The sequence below is a fragment of the Oncorhynchus nerka genome, linkage group LG2, assembly GCF_034236695.1.
Source record: "Oncorhynchus nerka isolate Pitt River linkage group LG2, Oner_Uvic_2.0, whole genome shotgun sequence".
NCBI classification, from domain to species: Eukaryota; Metazoa; Chordata; class Actinopteri; order Salmoniformes; family Salmonidae; genus Oncorhynchus; species Oncorhynchus nerka.
Genome location: NC_088397.1, coordinates 70,808,363 through 70,828,869, shown reverse-complemented (window position 1 = coordinate 70,828,869; position 20,507 = coordinate 70,808,363). Strand labels below are relative to the sequence as shown.

Below are 20,507 nucleotides of genomic sequence, written 5' to 3'. Positions count from 1 at the left end.
GTCACAACACAATGCCACAAGTTTTGAGGGAGCGTGCAATTGGCATGCTGACTGCAGGAATGTCCACCAGAGCTGTTGCCAGAGAATGTTATGTTAGTTTCTCTACCATAAGCCGCCTCCAACGTCATTTTAGATCATTTTCCTGTACCTCCAAAAGGCTTCACAACCGGAGACCACGTGTATGGCGTAGTGTGAGTGAGCGGTTGTGAACAGAGTGCCCCATGGTGGCGGTGGGGTTATGGTATGGACAATGAACACAATGGCAATTTGAATCCACAGAGATACCGTGATGAGATCCTAAGGCCCATTGGAGTGCCATTTATCCATCTCCATCACCTCATGTTTCATCATGATCATGTACGGCCCCATATTGCAAATTATGTACACAATTCCTGGAAGCTGAAAATGTCCCCGTTCATCCATGGCCTGTATACTCACCAGACATGTCACCCATTGAGCATGTTTGGGATGCTCTGAATTGACGTGTACGACAGCATGTTCCAGTTCCCACCAAAATATACAACAACTTCGCACAGCCATTGAAGAGGAGTGGGACAACATTCCACAGGCCACAATCAACAGCCTGATCAACTCTACGGGAAGCAGTTGTGTTGCGCTGCATGAGGCAAAATGATGGTCACACCAGATACTGACTGGTTTTCTGATCCACGCCCCAACCTGGTATCTGTGACCACCTGACTGTATTTCCAGTCATGTGAAATCCATAGATTAGGGCCTATTTAATTTATTTCAATTGACTGATTTCCTTATATGAACTGTAACTCAGTAAAATCTTTGAAATTGTTGCTTGTTGCGTTTCTATCTTGTTCAGTATATACAGCGCATTCGGAAAGTATTAAGACCCCTTCCCTTTTTCCACATTTTGTTATGTTATAGCATTATTCTACAATGGATTAAATCAAATGAAAAATCCTCATCAATCTACACACAATAACCCATAATGATAGAAATCTTTGCAAACGTATAAAAAAATTAAAAAACAGAAATACCTTATTTACATAAGTATTCTTACCTTTTGCTATGAGACTCAAAATTGAGCTCAGGTGCCTCCTGTTTCCATTGATCATACTTGAGATTTTTCTACAATTTGATTGGAGTCCACCTGTGGTAAATTCAGTTGATTGGACATGATTTGGAAAGGCACACACCTGTCTATATAAGGTTTACAGTGCATGTCAGAGCATAAACCAAGCCATGAGGTCAAAAGAATTGTGCCAAAGCAAAGATTTGGGGAAGGGTACCAAAATATTTCTGCAGCATTGAAGGTCCCCAAGAACACAGTGGCCTCCATAATTCATAAATGGAAAAAGTTTGGAACCATCAAGATTGTTGCTAGAGCTGGCCGCCCAGCCAAACTGCGCAATCGGTGGTGAAGGATCTTGGTCAGGGAGGTGACCAAGAACCCTATGGTCACTCTGACAGAGCTCTAGAGTTCCTCTGTGGAGATGGGAGAACCTTCCAGAAGGACAACAATCTCTGCAGCACTCCACCTGTAATGGTCTGGGTGTAGCTGGTGCAGATGAGTCAGGCGCAGGACAGCAGAGATGAGTAACACAAGTAACTTTACTTGTGTTTTTTACTATAAATATTCCAATAACATGTCGTAATACCGAGCCCACAATAACAGACCAAATATACATAAAACAATCACGCACAAAAACCATGGGGAAAACAGAGGATTAAATAATGAACATGTAATTGGGGAATTGAAACCAGGTGTGTAAAACAAAGACAAAACAAATGGAAAATGAAAAGTGGATCGGCGATGGCTTGAAGACTTGAGGCTGCAATTGCTGCCAAAGGTGCTTCAACAAAGTTCTGAGTAAAGTGTCTTATATGAATTTAATATTTAAGTAGTTTATTTTTAATACATATTTGCAAAAATGTCTAAGTGTTTTTGCTTTGTCATTATGGGGTATTGTCTGTAGATTGATGTTGGGAGGGACTATTTAATCCTTTTTAGAATAAGGCTGTAAAGTAACAAAATGTGGAAAATGTCAAGGGTTCTGAATTACCTTTCCAATGCACTGTATATATATCCATCTATGTTTAGGATTTCTGATGGTAGGTAAACTCCTAACAGTGACAGCAATTTCCATGTTGGTACACTAATCTTACCATGTGAAATGTCTCCTACAGTGGAAAACCCGCAATGCAAGCTTTGACAGCCAAGGCTCCTGCCCCTCTCCAAGACTTCTGTCTAGTCCATGAGGGAGGAGCCAGAATTTATACTACACTACTCTACGAAGCCTGCCCTGCAACAAGGCCTGAAATATTGGAGTGTCCCAGACCCATAAATTCTGTGGCTCAAAATAAGTAAAGTGCAGTAAGTTATTCTGGAATAACAGTCGGTTTACACTGGACATTATCTCCCCAGCACACAGACACAGAAATGCAGACAAACACACACACACTTCTCTTGTGCCCTCTTGGACAGCCACTTTGTCATGGAATGTATAGTGTGTACTGGGTCTGGTGGGATCAGTATTATTGCAACAATATTTTTGCAGTTGAGCTCAGCCTGGTGTTTTTATACATCTGAGGTTAACATCTATGTGTATCTGTCTGAAGTGTGGTCAGGGCATTATGGCAGTCTTGTGAACATACGGTACACCATCATATTAAATAGGTCAAATGTTATAGTTGCTGCTGTTGAGTGCAGGATGTTCTTGAAGTACCCTACGACTTACAGTAAGTACCCTCTTACAGCAAGTCCAAAACAATCAACAGGGTATTCTGAAGTGAACCATTTTATACACATTTGTATTGTTACTTAAATAATTGTTGGTTTACTACAGTGGATGTTCCAGGATGACAAGTGTTTCATCCCTCTACTTTATTTGTATTTGTTTTATGTACACAACATACACCATACCTGGCTATCATATGTTTTTGACGTCTTAAGTGTAGCTGCATTACGTGCTAAATAGGTAGCTAGCATCATTACAAACAATGTGGTTTGGTTTGTGGTGGTACTGTTAAAATTACACTGTAGGTATGAACTTAATGTACAACAGTATATGTATATAATGCCCTTTGATACTGACATCAATAATAGCACTGTATTTAGAATCACATAGTTATTATATTATCCACATGACTATCTCCCTGAACTTACTTTTCTGTTTCAATTTCACAGTGACTACAGCTTCACTGCTCTGTTTTCCTATTACCTGTGAAGTATTTGCCAATAGTCTCCTGTTCAGGCAATGTCATGTACCTTCAGGGACTTGGCTTGATCCTTGACTCATTTGCATCATCAGCCTTGTGATAAGTGTTTAAAATAAGGACTCTCCTGTTTTTTCCAAGCAATTTAGAGTCACTTTCCACTTTTGTATTGAACATTTGTATTTGTAACAACTGTTTCCAGGCATCCCTTGTATTTTAAAGAAATTACAATAAAGTTGTTTATTCTGGTTCTAACATTCCAAATTGAGTGCAGATATATGTTCCTCTTTTAATGTAACATGAAAGAAAAATAACTTACACACTTTCATCCAATTGTGTTTTTATTCAACATCAAGGCAGTGAAAGGTCAAATGTGGTTTTCAAAAGTGCTAAACAGAAAACAAAAATATTATACAACTGTACTGTTTTCACCTCAGATTCTCCGTCCACGTGCTCCTAGATCTTTATTATCATATAAATATTTAATAACAAGCAATATCTAAAGTAAATGGATGGTTTTGTCACTGAACTGTTTTTCTGTTAGTAAGACAGGAAAGACTATGACAATCTGATTACATTTAGGACTGTTCAAAATCGTAACTGCAGATGTAGGATCTTAATTTGAGCCAGTTTGCTACAGCATAAAAATGATCCTGCAGCACAGGACATGTGGATTATCATAAATTGACAAATTTGTAGGGGTTGATAAATGTGTTCGGGCAAATCAAGTTTAAAGTGGAAATTGGAAGCCTTTCTAACCTCATACACTACAAGATTGCATTTCCTGTAGTGAAGGCAAATTCCTGCAACAGCATGATCAAATGCAGACACAGCATCTGTAGTTGAACAAACCTGAATATGACGATGAAAATGTTTTATTTTCATCTACACATACATTTCTGGGCTTTAACTCAGTACAGATGATGAAATCTCAACACTAGGCGGCGCTGCTGAGCTCATACCTCCAGTTTCTTCTTCATGGCCAGCTTCTAAAGGATCTGGTAGCCATCCCCCGGCGTAGATCCGCAGCTCCAGTAGATTGTACTTGGGAAAGTACACTAGCGGTGCGTCGTCGTTGGTCACCATATTACTGACATCAAATACGCACTGGACACGCGAGCGTCTGGGCTCCGCAGTGTTGTAGACCATGTACACCGTGCCTCAGATGAATTCTCCCTCGGACACGGCGTGTCCCACATCTGTTCGATGTCCAGCGTGTTGTCATCCATTTTGTCCAGAGAGATGTGCCTCTCAGTCTCCTTGGTGGCATACACTTAGATGGCCCAGAGGCCCCCCTCGTCTGCCTCCAGGTCAATGACCGTCTCCAGGGTTAGGCCATATACGCGAACGTGGTCCTGTAGAGGGAAGACAGCGTTGTCCGCCACAGGTCGTACTTGACCAGCCGCGGCTCCTTGCCCTCCTTCAGGTAGTACGTGTGGTTGTTGTAAACGGTGTGGCCGCTACCTTTTCAAGGGAATGGCAGCTTCATGGTCTTGGCCATAGATGTGCCCAAGGAGACGGTGAAGTCCCTGATGGAGCCAATCTCATAGAGGGTGCCCTCCTCTGTGCCGTTGAAGATGTAGACCTTTCCCGAGCTGCTGCCCACGTCTTTGGGCCTCCAACTCACTTAAAAATCTTCATGGATTTGATGCTGGATATCATGTCCCTGCAGTCTGGGAGAGGAGAAGAGAGGTAGGTACATGACCATTCCTGGTCCCACTTTAAATTTAGTTTAGTATCATGTTTTTTACATGGTAGTTAACATTACACAGCGGGTTCAGTGTAATTAAAATGTAGACATTGGTACAGTCCAACTGTGATATCTATTATACCAATATCATGAGACAAACTACAGCATACCATATTGATAAATCAAACAAAAGGGATACTAAGGGACTAAGTAAAGTTCAAGGGATAGCTACATTTAAAGAAAAATGTTTTAGCTAATTTTCACTCCTTTCACATGATCTGAAGTATGTTCAGATGTTCAACCTGATTGTGTCAGAAGAAACTGCCCACTTAGTAGGCAACAGCACTCATCTGATTTCATTACTGGCTAAATTAAAAAACTATTTCATGGCAACGTCTATAAAGATCACAGGCTATTAAATCTAATTAGTCACTGCCTACACATTTTTGCTCTAGTGCAACTGAAACCAGATATTACAATTAAAGTGGTGCATAATTTAGAGAATTATATTTGAATCAGCATCCCATCTTCAGTCAGTCCTTCATCTACAGTATGTGCTTCATCAGCATGCTCTCATACAGGAACTCAGTAACTGTCCTCCCACTTCCTGTACTTCAACAACCAAGTGTAAATAGTTTCCTGAATACCTGCTCTAGATTTATAATTATGTCCGCCAAGAAAACCAGATGGTGTTCTATATGTTATCAACCCTAACCTTAATGTTTTAGAGCAGAACAAGAAGTATTAAGCACAACATTGAATGAAAGCCACTTAAATGATTTAATAAGGGCCTCTGAGAGTAGAATCCTGATATGAGGGTAGATTGATTTTCTAACTTAGTTACATGACAGTACAGCAGCTGAGACACTTGGCCTGCATACACGTTTATCAACATCTCATACCTGTGGCCCACTATATCTCCACTCATCATGTAGAAGAAGACTTGTTAAGGAAACAAGGCCTCGCATTACCGCTACTGCTGAGTTTACTTCATATATCTGTCCTTTCAGTAGGCCTATGCCAGGAAAATTCAAATATGGGCCTCGAAGCTAGTTCCACTGCTGATTTTTATCAATGAATTCTTCCCCTCTAGGGATTTAGACCTGGGAAGCCAGGTGGGTGCAATTAATTACCAGGCTTGCTATGATCCTCTTAGTAAGTAATCATGTGTCTTTGTCCCCTCAGTATGTCACCACATCTGCCACCATGTCTGCCACATCTCAACTGTGGCCTTGTCGCACTTGGCCTTGCTCTTCTCCTTCACCACGGTCACCTGTTGCTCCACCAGCTTGTCGTCAAGGTCCACGCAGATCTGCGCCCCGTTCTGTGTCTCCAGGTAGTCCATCTCGAGCTCCACGTGCGTCCCCACACGGTCCAGGTCTGTCCTCAGGGTCTCCTTGTCCAGGGTCTCAATCTGGGCAACCATCTGCTGCTTGAACTCCCGCAGCTCTGTGGCATAGCAGTTGGTCTGCTCGTACCACACCGAGATATGGTCCTAGTGGGAGAGGTGAGAGGTGAGAAGAAGACAGTTAGAGCAAGTAGTCCTGGAGGCATATGGGTGCTGTCCCTATTTCACAGGAGTAATTAACACCCTGTTCTCTGGGGCCACTGCCACAGTCATCACCAATGATATGGCTTCTAAAGAACCAATGGTATTGCTTCAGGCTCCACAGGGGGACGAGGCAGGGATGTTTCTCTCCCTTGCTGTTGGTTCTGGGCCTGGAACCTTTGGCCATCGCATTAAAGGAGAACAGAGACATTAAAGATGGAATCTGCAGTAGGGGGAAACAGCGCTACTGTCTATCCGACAGCCGGTGTTTTGTTTTGTTGACAAAGCTAGGAGGGGGTGCAGAAAAGTCAGGATTATAGTTGTATTCAAGAGCCACTGGTGTGGCAAGGAACTAGGAAAAGACAGCTACCAGCGCCACAGAGAGGGACGACCAGTGGATATAACACACTGTGTGACAGCGTTGAAGTGACATGCAGCAATCTTTTTCAATTTAAAATGTTTCCATGTCCACAGTATACTGAATTATCACCTGATATATTATTTCAGGTGGATGTATCACATGGGATTGTGATACATCCAGCCGGACACGTCCCCACTTGCGCCAGCTAATATCTAGCTTTTCGAGTGGTGCTGACTGATAAGATGCTTCCGGAGGGCGGTCACATGTGCTAGCAAAGCATAGGTTCCGAGTTTGTGCCAGGTATAGGCCAAATCGGGGGAAATGGTACTCGCCAAGCAAGCAGTGTGACCTCCTTTGCACAGGCAGCTGCAGGATGATTAAGGAGTCTCACTAAAACAACATTAATACTCATTGTGTATTTATTTTTCAATTATTTTTCAATTTTCTCTCTGCATTGTTGGGAAGGGCCCATAAGCATTTTATTATTAGTCTACACATGTAATTTACAAAGCATGTGACAAATAACCTTTTATTTTATTTGATCAACCTGAATTGGCAAGTGTTTTACCCTTTTTTGTGAATGACTCACTGGCTGGAAATGAACCGAGAGGTTTCTCTGAATAGTTAGTCTCTCAATAAACAACATGTTTGGGAGCTATTATTCATGCAGTCAGAGCACAGAGAGGAAGAAGCCAACTATTTTCCATCTGAGAAAGCAAGAGGGAGAATGGGATATTGTTAACGGCTGTCGTGGGAAGAAGGTGAGGACCAAGGTGCAGTGTGGCAAGTGTTCATGATTTTTAATAATAATCAAAACTGAACACTGAATAACAAAACAACCGAAACAGTTCTGTCTGGTGCAGACACGCAAAGACTGAAAACAACCACCCACAAAACACAATTGAAAACAGGCTACCTAAATATGGTTCTCAATCAGGGACAACGATTGACAGCTGCCTCTGATTGAGAACCATACCAGGCCAAACACAGAAATAGAAAATCATAGAACAACTAACACAGACAACCCACCCAACTCACGCCCTGACCATACTAAAACAAAAGACAAAACAAAGGAACTAAGGTCAGAACGTGACAATATGGTTACAAGATATTTGGCAGTGAAGCAGTGGAGTTGTGTTATTGCACATCAACACCTTGAAGTGAGTCAGCTGGTCAGTCTTTTGCAGAGAAATTGTCCAAATAACTCCATATATAAGGCTTATACCACATTAGGGATGAATATAGGTTACTTTAGGTTGGGAGGCACTTTTTCTTTTGTTTTTCTTTGTTTTCTATGTTTGTAGAGACTGAAATACATTGAAACGTATAGTTGATGACTCGTATCACACTAAAATGCAATGTTTAGATAAGTTAAAGAAAAATATTGTTTGCACAGTTGTCACTATTTATTAGAAGTTGTCACTCTTGACTAGAAGTTGTCACTCTTGACTAGAAGTTGTCACTCTTGACTAGAAGTTGTCACTCTTGACTAGAAGTTGTCACTCTTGACTAGAAGTTGTCACTCTTGATTAAAAACGAGTTGTTCACTCCTGTTAGTATTTGATTTAGTTTCATGTGTTTCGAAGTAAACTCTTAAGCATTGATGGGAAGCAAATGCTGGTGCAACGCTGAGAGTGGAGGAAAACCTTTTTGCCAAATAGAAGATCCTTTCTCCCCTCATGTTTTTATTGGAACAGTAACCTTCTTACATAACCAACATTCAACTAGCTCAGGCTGAAACTGGTTCCCTTTCCTTTTCTTCTAACATAGTATTACAGAACTATAGAATTATATACCTATAGTATTATATACCCATAATATTATATACCTATAGTATTATATACCTATAGTATTACATACCTATAGTATTATATACCTATAGTATTATATAACTATAGTATTATATACCTATAGTATTACATAACTGTAGTATTATATACCTGTAGTATTACATAACTATAGTATTACATAACTATAGTATTATATACCTATAGTATTATATACCTTTAGTATTATATACCTTTAGTATTATATACCTTTAGTATTATATACCTATAGTATTATATGCATTTAGTATTATATACCTTTAGTATTATATACCTTTAGTATTATATACCTATAGTATTATATAACTATAGTATTATATTATTAGTTTCACTTTGTTCTATAACTGTTCATATGATGATTTACATTTCTGACAGAGATCATTGTCCATTGTTCATGTTCACACACCACTATCAGTCAAAAGGAGAAGTGGTTGGTTAAATGAAGCTGTCATTCCATGTATGGTTTTCATAGCCTTTCACATCAAGTTCTCATCAAGTTCACATTATAGTAAGTTTTATCTATAATATGACTCATCTGATGAGATGTCTGATTTATTCATGTGCACGATCATATCGGGTCTGGCAAGTCCCATTTTGATTTCCACATGCAAGCATTTTCGCATAATGTTCAGCAGAGGGTGGTACGGGCGGCCCAATACATCACTGGGGCCGACCATCCAGGACCTCTATATCAGGTGATGTCAGTTGAAGGCCTGTTCACTCTGCTACCGTCTGGCAAACGGTACCGGGGTATCGGCTCTCGGACCAACAGGCTCCGAGACAGCTTCTACCCCCAAGACGGCTAAATAGCCATAAGACTGCTAAATAGTTCATTAAAGGTTACACAAACTATCTGCATTGACCCTATATTGCACTGACTATGCACACTCACAAGACTATATACACACTACACTAAACTACACTGACACTCTCACACACAACCCACCCACATTCACACACACACACTTTCTCACTTTCACACTCATTATTTGCTGCTGCTACTCTGTTCTTTATTTTACTCTTATTATCATCTATTCTGATGCCAGGTCCTTTGACCCTGCCTTTTTGTACATATCTACCTCAAATACCTCGTACCCCTGCACATTGATCTGGTACTGGTACTTCCTGTATTTAGCTTCATTCTTGTGAATGTTATTCCTCTTGTTACTATTTTTATTTGTATTATTATTTTTAACTCTGCATCGTTGGGAAGGGCTCGTAAGAAAGCATTTCCCAGTAAAGTCCACACCGGTTGTATTCGGCACGTGACAAATGCAATTTGATAACAGTGTTTGCTGTTTTCACACCTTTCACACAAGAGACTATGAGTAATATGAGTGGCGCAGCGGTCTAAGGCAATGCATCTCAGTGCTAGATGCGTCACTACAGATCCTGGTTTAATTCCAGGCTGTATCACAACCGGCAATGATTGGGAGTCCCATAGGGCATAATTGGCCCAGCGTCGTCCGGGTTTGACCGGGGTAGGCTGTCATTGTAAATAAGAATTTGTTCTTAATTGACTTGACTAGTTAAATAAAGGTTCATTTTAAATAAATATATATATATATATAAAGTTGATTTTCAATGTCTTGTCTCAGTTCAATTTAATGATTGAAATTACAAATCCACTGTGAATGTAGGTTTTTTAAAGTATGCCTACATCAATCCCTTGAATACCATAAACATCCTATCCCTGCCAAATGTTTTTAGCTTTTATTGTTTGATCTGCAACTATAATTCAGTCCTTGGTTGTTTTTTATTATTTTCGTTCAATGCCATTGCCCAGATTGTACATGTACTTTTTTCTCTTGATATGTTTTTATGTTTCTTCTTGCTTAAAGTTTTGCCTGCATGTAAGGAAGTATCTTAAGTGTTTCTATTTGAAAACTGATACGCAAATAGAGTATATTGTAAAATATTATCATGAGAAATAGTAGTAATTTGTGTCAGAATTTTGTGCAAGAATATGCCAGAAAGAAAACATACAGAGATCATGCTAGAGATCACAGAAGAAAACTTGACAGTTTGTCTGTGGTTTTTAAGAATGTGACGCAGGATAGTATGTCTAGAAGTATTGAGCTTGCCAGCCAGACACACAGAGCGCAAGCAGCTGAGACACTTCTCTTTGACCACAGAATGGAAATGTATGATAACGACAAGTACTTCTACAGCGATGACAATGACACTGACATGCTGTACAATTACAGCTACAATCAAACCAACCTTGGGGAGCACTCCAACTCCAGTCTTCCCCATTCTCACATCTACCTGCCACTACTTTATTTCTTCATGTTTTTCACAGGCTTCCTGGGAAACCTCTTTGTGATCATGGTCATGGGCAGTAGGGGGAAGAGGGGTGGGCGTCTGGTGGATACATTTGTGGTTAACCTGGCGCTGGCGGACCTGGTGTTTGTCCTCACCCTCCCACTGTGGGCCGTCTCCTCCAGACAGGAGGGACAATGGCCTTTTGGGAACCTCCTCTGCAAACTCAGCAGCTACATCATCTCCGTCAACCGCTTCTCCAACATCTTCTTCCTGACCTGTATGAGCGTGGACCGTTACCTGGCCGTGGTGCGCCTCATGGACTCCCGCTTCCTCCGCAGCAGCCAGTGTGTGCGTTTCACCTGCATCATGATCTGGCTGCTATCCCTGGCTCTGGGTACCCCCTCCCTGGTGTACCGTAGCGTACGTACCCCCAACGGTGAGCCCTTCTGCCTGGAGGACAAAGAGTCGTCCTTCTTCCTGGGTCTGAGCCTGACCACGATTTTCCTGACCTTCGCCCTGCCAGTGTTCATCATCCTCCTGTGCTACAGCTCCCTCCTGGCCCGCCTGCGCCGACACTGTGTTGCCGCCGGCAACCCCCGTGCGGAAGCCCGCCGCCGCCACTCTCTCAAAATGGTCTTCACCATCATTGTGGCCTTCATGGTGTCTTGGCTTCCCTTCAACATCTTCAAGACCCTCCTAATTGGTTTCAGGCTGTCTGGGACCGATCTGAGCAATGAGACCCAGTCTGTCCTGAGTCAGGGCCTCACTCTCTCCTGCTGCTTGGCCTTCCTCAACAGCTGCGTGAACCCGGCCATCTACCTGCTCCTGGACCACCACTTCAGACGGCAGGCGGAAAGACTGTTCCTGAGCTGCGTGCGGAAGCGTGGGCTGCACCAGGGCTATGCCTCGTCCACAGACTTCTCCTACAACGGCACCTCAGAGAGCTGTGGCACAACAGCCTCCAGAACTCGTTTACAGTCGTTTGACCAGAAAGTCTGATAGCAGGGTTCTGCACATTTTATAGCATTTTTGTAGTCTAAAGGTTGAGGTGAATAATTTTGTATTATGATTTTAGGTGTTACTGTATGTAATTCAAAATCTCAGTGAAAGCATGCACTATAATATATTTTATGTATAAAAGTTATTTCATTATCATTAATAGTTTGAATTGATGTTTGCATTTATATTACTTGTTTATTTTTGCTTTATTTTTTTAACCGAACAACCATATTTTGAATATGATTAATTCACCATTAGACTGTTTATTATGATTGTTAACATTCGTAAATTCATAGTAATATTAAATAGCAATTTGATAACAGTAACATTCATTTGTTAGTGGTTCCTTTCTGCTGTATGAAAACTATTACAATATCATGTTCATATCATTAGTAAGATGACATATTAAGCATTATAAATACAGAAAATGCACTTTTTGAATAAATTGGGTGTTTATATGATTGCTCTAATAACTACTTTTTCCCAAACTATGTCATAGTTTACTAAGACTTTTTGCAGTTTAACAATGGGCATTCAGCTGAAAACATTCCAAATGAGGTTAATATCAACTGTATTGCTTTGTTTAGATTTGTGTGTACTTTTTACAATAAAGCAACACAGAAGAATTAAAACAAAGCTATATTTTAGGCATATTGAAAGAAAGCATAATAGAAAAAGTAATATATAAAAATTCCTCATAAGTAGTTCCTATAACTTTATTGTATCGAAATGCTTATTTTTATAACATAACTTTACTATTCATAGCTTTTATTGGCATTACATGTTCACGCTACATAGTAACATATTATGAAGTCAAAACACTTCTCAGTTTATTTCTTCAGTGACTAGGTAACTCATCAAAACAAACTTACCAATCAAAATAGATCCAAAAGCTCAACATTGTTTTCTCTGCTTCCTAAAAATGATTGGACTTTCACTCAAATCAGTGGCAAACTGCTGTATTTGCAAGTTAGAGTGCTGGTTGCTGACCAGTGACAACAAAATAACATCCACTTTGATTGATAAAACAGATTCTCTCATAAATGACACAAAATTAAACTTCATTGAGATAAGAAGAGTTCTTCGCATGGGAATTTGTTGGCTGGTTATATGACTTGAAAGTTCAAATGTTCATTCATGCCCACATGTTTTTTCAGTTGCATTTACACTATGAATCATCCAGTTTCAAATGGTTTTGAGAAACTTGGGTTAGATGCCAGTCTGTGGGAACCTAAATCATAACTGTACTTCAGCCGAAGTTCCCTTCAGACGTGTGAAAAAACTGCATTGGAGCCCAGACCTGACCTTCTGTTCCACTTAATCAGAATGATTAAGAATGATGGCAGGTTGTTAAACCTGCTTGCTTGTCATGCTTGCTAGTCAAGACACTAGTCAACTATACTGAATAAAAATATATATGCAACATGGAACAATTTAAACAATTTTACTGAGTTACAGTTCAACTAAGGAAATCAGTCAATTGAAATAAATTCATTAGACCCTAATCTATGGAGTTCACATGACTGGGAATACAGATACGCCTCTGTTGGTCACAGATACCTTCAAAAAAAAAGTAGGGCCGTGGATCAGAAAACCAGTCAGTAGCTGGTGTGACCACCATTTACATCATGCAGCGTACATACACATCTCCTTCGCATAGAGTTGATTAGGTTGTTGATTGTGGCCTGATTGTTGCCCCACTCTTCAATGGCTGTGCGAAGTTTCTCTATATTGGTGGGAACTGGAACACGCTGTCGTACACGTCGATCCAAAGCATCCCAAACATACTCAATGGGTGACATGTCTGGTGATTATGCAGACCATGGAAGAACTGGGACATTTTCAGCTTCCAGGAATTGTGTACAGATCCTTGAGACATGGGGCAGTGCATTATCATGCTGAAACATGAAGTGATGCAGCGGATGAAGGGCACGACAATGTGCCTCAGGATCTCGTTGCGGTGTCTCTGTGCATTCAAATTGTCATCGATATAATGCAGTTGTGTTTGTTGTCCGTAGCTTATGCTTGCCCATGCCATAACCCCACCGCCACCATGGGGCACTCTGTTCACAACGTTGACATCAGCAAACTGCCGACCCACACAACGCCATACACGTGGTCTCTGGTTAGGAGGCTGGTTGGACGTACTGCCAAATTCTCTAAAGTGACGTTGGAGGCGGATTATGGTAGAGAAACTAACATTCAATTCTCTGGCAACAGCTCTAGTGAACATTGCTGCAGTCAGCATGACAATTGCATGCTCCCTCAAAACTTGAGACATCTGTGGCATAGTGTTGTGTGACAAAAGTTCACATTTTAGAATGTGTGTAATGTGTAATGATGATGCTGTTTAATCAGCCTCTTGACATGCCACAGCTGTCAGGTGGATGGATTATCTTGGCAAAGAAACAGGGATATAAACAAATTTGTGCCCAGAATGAGAGAAATAAGATTTTTTTTATTTCAGCTCATGAATCATTGGACAAACACTTTACATGTTGCGTTTATATTTCTGTTCAGTGTAAGTTATTGCAAGTTATTTCAAATTAGCACATACAAAATGCATGCGTCATTGGGAAGGACCCGTAAGCATTTCACTTTTAGACAAATATAATTTGATTTGATCACTAATGAAGATGAGATGATTTTGCCTAGCAGAATCCTTATCTTTTGACCAAGAGGTCTCTCTGGCAAGGATATGGTTTCCTTCTCAATTGGTTCCTTTTGTAAACCCATATCACTTTATAGTAGTTGTTATTTTTTCTGCAGGGGGTCAGGCTGAGGGCCTTACTGTGGACAAGTTGAGGGCCTCACTGTTGGGACTTTCCTTCTCTATCAATCACACCACATGAAATGAGAAGCATGGCCCATTACCCTTTAATCTTTAGGTGACAGGGTGCGAGGCATCTGTCAGTTTCCATTGGTGCTCTCTGTGCTCGCAGTGATGAGAACAAACATCCTGTCATTTTCTCATGGCATTATCTGTGACCCGCTGGCACACAGTGTACACTCAGTTGCTCAATTTGAGAATGGTTGTGAAACCTGTTTGAGTCAACCTTACTGGAGATTGATGTGTAATCATTAGGCCTAGGTGAAGTCCTTCAACAAAACCATCACAAATTGAACATCGGATGATTGATAGATTATATATTTTTGAGAGATAGATGTGTAGCCTATACTCAATGACAGTAGAGCTGAGGATGTGTTTACTTCAATTCTGTGGGCAGAGCAAATGAAAAGAAGAGAATAGATTTAACCTAGATAAGACATGAGCTTACGCTCTAAAGGAGTGTGCAGAAGGTGTGAAAACAACCAGAACCTCAGAACAGTCAACACCTCACACTTGAAGTGATCACATGGCACTGCCAGCCTGTGGTTTGGTTTCATTTCCTTCATTGTAAAGGAACACTGATCTACAGTTAGCATATGAAGTATTTTTACTTTATAGTGGGCAACACCTAAATAGGACATTTAAACAAATTGGCTGATCTGTTGTTCCTTTTTAAAGGGTGGAAATGCAGGAATAGTGTTTATCTGCGCTGGTTTCCTAGTGGCTCATATGCACTATATATACAGTATAAGAAACCATCAGCAATTGATATTTGGCAGCCTTACCAAACAATTTTTTAAAGGGTGAAAATGCAGGAATAGTGTTTATCTGTGCTGGTTTCCTAGTGGCTCATTTACACTATATATACAGAACAAGAAACGATCAGAAATTTATATTTGGCAGCTTTACCAAACAAGGTGCCTTCAGAAAGTATTCATACCCCTTGATTTATTCCACATTTGTTGTGTTACAGCCTGAACTAAAAATGGATAAAAATTAGAAAATTGCTAACAGTCCATTTTAAGGGGTTCTTATTACAGTGTAATTACATGTGTACATGTGTACATGTGTAATTACACTGGAACAAGAGTGTAGTTAATTGTAATAACTCATAGTTACACTGTAACAACATGTAACTGGTGGTAATTGCAGTCTGTAATTACAGAGGTGTAACAACGAATGCTTGTTACCACGCTTGTTACAAATGGGTAACTTTCCACTAAATTCGCTAATTTAGTGTTTTGTTTCTTCTTAGCTGCATCTGATTCAGTAATAACTATCACAAGGTTGTAATCTCGTGGACAGATGCGCTGGGTGTCCCAAAGTTACATAGGCTCTAATAAGCTACCCGTGACTGCACACGTCAACATTTCCACTCAATGTTGTTGATAGCACTGGCCCCCAAAAAGTGTACCATATGGGTTAACTTGGTTGACTTTACAAAAATAGATATGGTGTAGGTTAATCTCACTGACTGGGGTCTACCATACAGGTGTCATCCTCAAGTGTGAGGATAAACTCAGAGGACATGTAAAGTCTGCATAAGAACAATGTAACTACTAGGTGTTTCCCAGGATTTATCTAGTTAACTTAAGAGTATCTTGAGTATCTTGAGTGGTCCTTGCTTGTAATTAATGTGTGCTTTTATAGTACATTACCCATCCTGACAACCTGGCCCTAATTTTAAAGCTTCTGGAAGGACCATCCAAGTGAGAAAATATACACAGTAGTACACCACAGAGTACATGTGAAATCTGCGTAAGTACAATGTAATTACTAGGTGTTAAACAGGATTAAGCTAGTTAAAATGAAGTGTATCTTGATGGGTACTTGTAATTAATGTGTAGTTATACAGTACAGTACCCATCCTGACAACCCGGCCCTAATTGCAAAGTTTCTGGAAGCACCACCCAAGGGAGAAAATAAACACACTATTACACATGGAATATCTGCATACGTACAATGTAATTACTAGGTGTTACACAGGATTTACATAATTAAAATGAAATGTATCTTGAGGGGTACCTACTTGTTTTATTTTTATTTTTTATTTTTTATTTCACCTTTATTTAACCAGGTAGGCCAGTTGAGAACAAGTTCTCATTTACAACTGCGACCTGGCCAAGATAAAGCAAAGCAGTGCTACAAAAACAACACAGTTACACATAAACAAACGTACAGTCAATAACATAATAGAAAAATCTATGTACAGTTGAAGTCGGAGGTTTACATACACCTTAGCCAAATACGTTTAAACTCAGTTTTTCACAATTCCTGACATTTAATCCTCGTAAAAAATTCCCACTCTTAGATCAGTTAGGATCACCACTTTATTTTTAGAATGTGAAATGTCAGAATAATAGTAGAGATAATTATTTATTTCAGCTTTTATTTCTTTCATCACATTCCCAGTAGGTCAGAAGTTTACATACACTCAATTAGTATTTGGTAGCATTGCCTTTAAATTGTTTAACTTGGGTCAAACGTTTTGGGTAGCCTTCCACAAGCTTCCAACAATAAGTTGGGTGAATTTAAGCCCATTCCTCCAGGCAGAGCTCGTGTAACTGAGTCAGGTTTGTAGGCCTCTTTGCTCGCACATGCTTTTTCAGTTCCGCCCACACATTTTCTATAGGATTGAGGTCAGGGCTTAGTGATGGCCACTCCAATACCTTGACTTTGTTGTCCTGAAGCCAATTTGCCACAACTTTGGAGGTATGCTTGGGGTCATTGTCCATTTGGAAGACCCATGTGCGACTAAGCGACTAAGGCCAAACAGTTCTATTTTTGTTTCATAAGACCAGAGGACATTTCTCCAAAAAGTACGATCTTTTTAACCTTTATTTAACTAGGCAAGTCAGTTAGGAACAAATTCTTATTTTCAATGACGGCCTAGGAACAGTGGGTTAACTGCCTGTTCAGGGGCAGAATGACAGATTTGTTCCTTGTCAGCTCAGGGATTTGAACTTGCAACCTTTCGGTTACAAGTCCACCACTCTAACCACTAGGCTACCCTGCCCTAGGGCAGCCCTGGGGTGGCAGTTGCAAACCATAGTCTGGCTTTTTTATGGCGGTTTTGGAGCAGTGGCTTCTTCCTTGCTGAGTGGCCTTTCAGGTTATGTCGATATAGGACTCGTTTTACTGTGGATATAGATACTTTTGTACCTGTTTCCTCCAGCATCTTCACAAGGTTGATTTGTACTTTTCGAACCCAAGTATGTTCATCTCTAGGAGACAGAACGCGTCTCCTTCCTGAGCGGTATGACGGCTGCGTGGTCCCATGGTGTTTATACTTGCGTACTATTGTTTGTACAGATGAAAGTGGTACCTTCAGGCATTTGGAAATTGCTCCCAAGGATGAACCAGACTTGTGGAGGTCTACAATTTTTTGTCTGAGGTCTTGGCTGATTTCTTTTGATTTTCCCATGATGTCAAGCAAAGAGGCACTGCGTTTTAAGGTAGGCCTTGAAATACATCCACAGGTACATCTCCAATTGACTCAGATTATGTCAATTAGCCTATCAGAAGCTTCTAAAGCCATGACATCATTTTCTAGAATTTTCTAAACGGTTTAAAGGCACAGTCAACTTAGTGTATGTAAACTTCTGACCCAATGGAATGTGATACAGTGAATTATAAGTGAAATAATCTGTCTGTAAACAATTATTTGAAAAATGACTTGTGTCATGCATAAAGTAGATGTCCTAACCGACTTGCCAAAACTATAGTTTGTTAACAAGAAATGTATGGAGTGTGTGAAAAATTTGTTTTAATGACTCCAACCTAAGTGTATGTAAACTTCCGACTTCAACTGTGCAGTGTGTGCAAATGTAGAAGAGTAGGGAGGTAAGGCAATAAATAGGCCCTAGAGGCAAAATAATTACAATTTAGCATTAACACTGGAGTGATAGATGTGCAGATGATTATGTGCAAGTAGAGATACTGGGGTGCAAAAGAGCAAGAGGATAAAGAACAATATCGGGATGAGGTAGTTGGGTGTGCTATTTACAGATTGGCTATGTACAGATACAGTGATCGGTAAACTGCTCTGACAGCTGATGCTTAAAGTTAGAGAGGGAGATATAAGACTCCAGCTTCAGTGATTTTTGCAATTCGTTCCAGTCATTGGCAGCAGAGAACTAGAAGGAAATGCGGCCAAAGGAAGTGTTGACTTTGGGGGTGACCAATGAAATACACCTGCTGGAGCACGTGCTACGGGTAGGTGTTGCTATGGTGACTTGTGAGCTAAGATTAGGCGGGGCTTTTCCTAGCAAATACTTATAGATGACCTGGAGCCAGTGGGTTTGGCGACGAATATGTAGTGAGGGCCAGCCAACGGGAGCATACAGGTTGCAGTGGTGGGTAGTATATGGGGCTTTGGTGACAAAACGGATGGCACTGTGATAGACTACATCCAGTTTGCTGAGTAGAGTGTTGGAGGCTATTTTTAAATGACATCGCCGAAGTCAAGGATCGGTAGGATAGTCATTATTGTGTACCTACGAAGTATGTAATGTTACCAATCCTGACAATCTAATTGTCAGTTTCTGAACGGGACATCCAAGTGAGAAAAGAAATACACTAACACAACACAGAGAACATATCTGTAATATCTGCATTAGTACAAAATCCGTGTCACCAGTTGTAACACAGAATTTCTAACTTTAAAGTTACTGTTGAGCAATTTGTATTTATACCACAGCATTGTTGAATATTCATTTCTGATTGGTTAGAAGGGCATTCTAGAATGGACATTAAAACAAGATAACGGGACGGTTGGAAAAGATATCAGGACACCTTGCAATCATGATGCAATATGAGCTTACACATGCTCACGTACTTGCTTCAAAGTTACAGAAAGCTAAACTAACAACTACACAAACTGAAATTGGATACATTGCAAACGCAGGTCCAATGAGGGAAAAACCTAGCCAGCTGATTTGTTTTTGCAGAGACATCTATTTTTGGAGCATCTGATGACCTAAAGTGGTGAGTGATGAACTTGAATCCCTCCGCTGCTAAAGCTGTCAAATCCTCCCACATGTTTCTAGGTTGACCAGCTGTTTACATCGACTGACATTTTTGAATTCAGTTGTCATATTGACAGGTTTGCTAGCAACAAACTGTGTTTGATATCCAATGCAATCTCCTTGTAATTAACAACTCAGACGGTCACGTCTCTAGCAACCAAAATATGAGAAAGTATGAATTTGCTTATAAAAATGAAAATATCAACGAAAAAATGTGTGCTTTCATAATTTGGGTTTAGGAACTGTGGTATAAGCAAGATAAACGCCTCCGTTTGAAACATGAACTCCGCAAAGGGGGTCCGCTGTGTCATCCATTATTTCCAAGGTAATATACAGAGTGTCAATGTTAATACCTTACATAATTACCTACTACTCATTACTAAATCAAAACGTGAGCTTCTCCTTTGGTCAACTTTATTGCAACATGTAAAAATACCTTACATTTCTTTGAAAATGACAAGGATTTCTATTGTTTGATTAATCATTTGATTCATTAGAATAAAACAAAGATATAGACCTAGTCAATAACATAAAATAACTTTTCTAGTGATGGTGACGAGTGGTAGTCTAGATAATGTTACCTAATTTAGAACGGGATTGTCTGTTTCTTTGCTTTTAACGTTTCAAGTAACAATGGAAATGGACAAGGACAACTCTGTCTCTATCTGTTTCTTTGTTGTAAGATTTTCCCCATCTTCGAGTCTGAGACCTTGTGGTAGAGAAGAAGAATCTGTGGTAGAGAAGAAAAATGTAGCTATGACAATTTATATC

General features: G+C 40.2%; 2 protein-coding genes across 2 annotated transcripts in view; both read left to right on the top strand.

Moving 5' to 3' along the window:
* The window catches only part of LOC115131580 (synaptotagmin-6-like), a 30,614-nt gene extending 27,170 nt beyond the window's left edge, over positions 1-3,444 (top strand). Inside the window, exon 8 of the mRNA XM_065021827.1 lies at positions 2,161-3,444. Coding sequence (XP_064877899.1) covers positions 2,161-2,232 — 72 coding nt within the window. The 3' untranslated portion in view covers positions 2,233-3,444. The remainder of the gene's footprint in view (positions 1-2,160) is intronic.
* A 7,232-nt stretch (positions 3,445-10,676) lies between these two features.
* Positions 10,677-12,467, top strand: LOC115146091 (probable G-protein coupled receptor 25). Its single transcript, XM_029687897.2, has one exon. It carries the CDS (start codon positions 10,677-10,679, stop codon positions 11,877-11,879), a length of 1,203 nt encoding a protein of 400 aa, XP_029543757.2. The 3' UTR covers positions 11,880-12,467.
* The last annotated feature ends 8,040 nt before the right edge of the window (positions 12,468-20,507 follow it).

Coding starts and splice junctions, on each gene's coding strand:
- LOC115146091 (XM_029687897.2), top strand. CDS start 10,677: ATGTCTAGAAGTATTGAGCTTGCCAGCCAGACACACAGAGCGCAAGCA.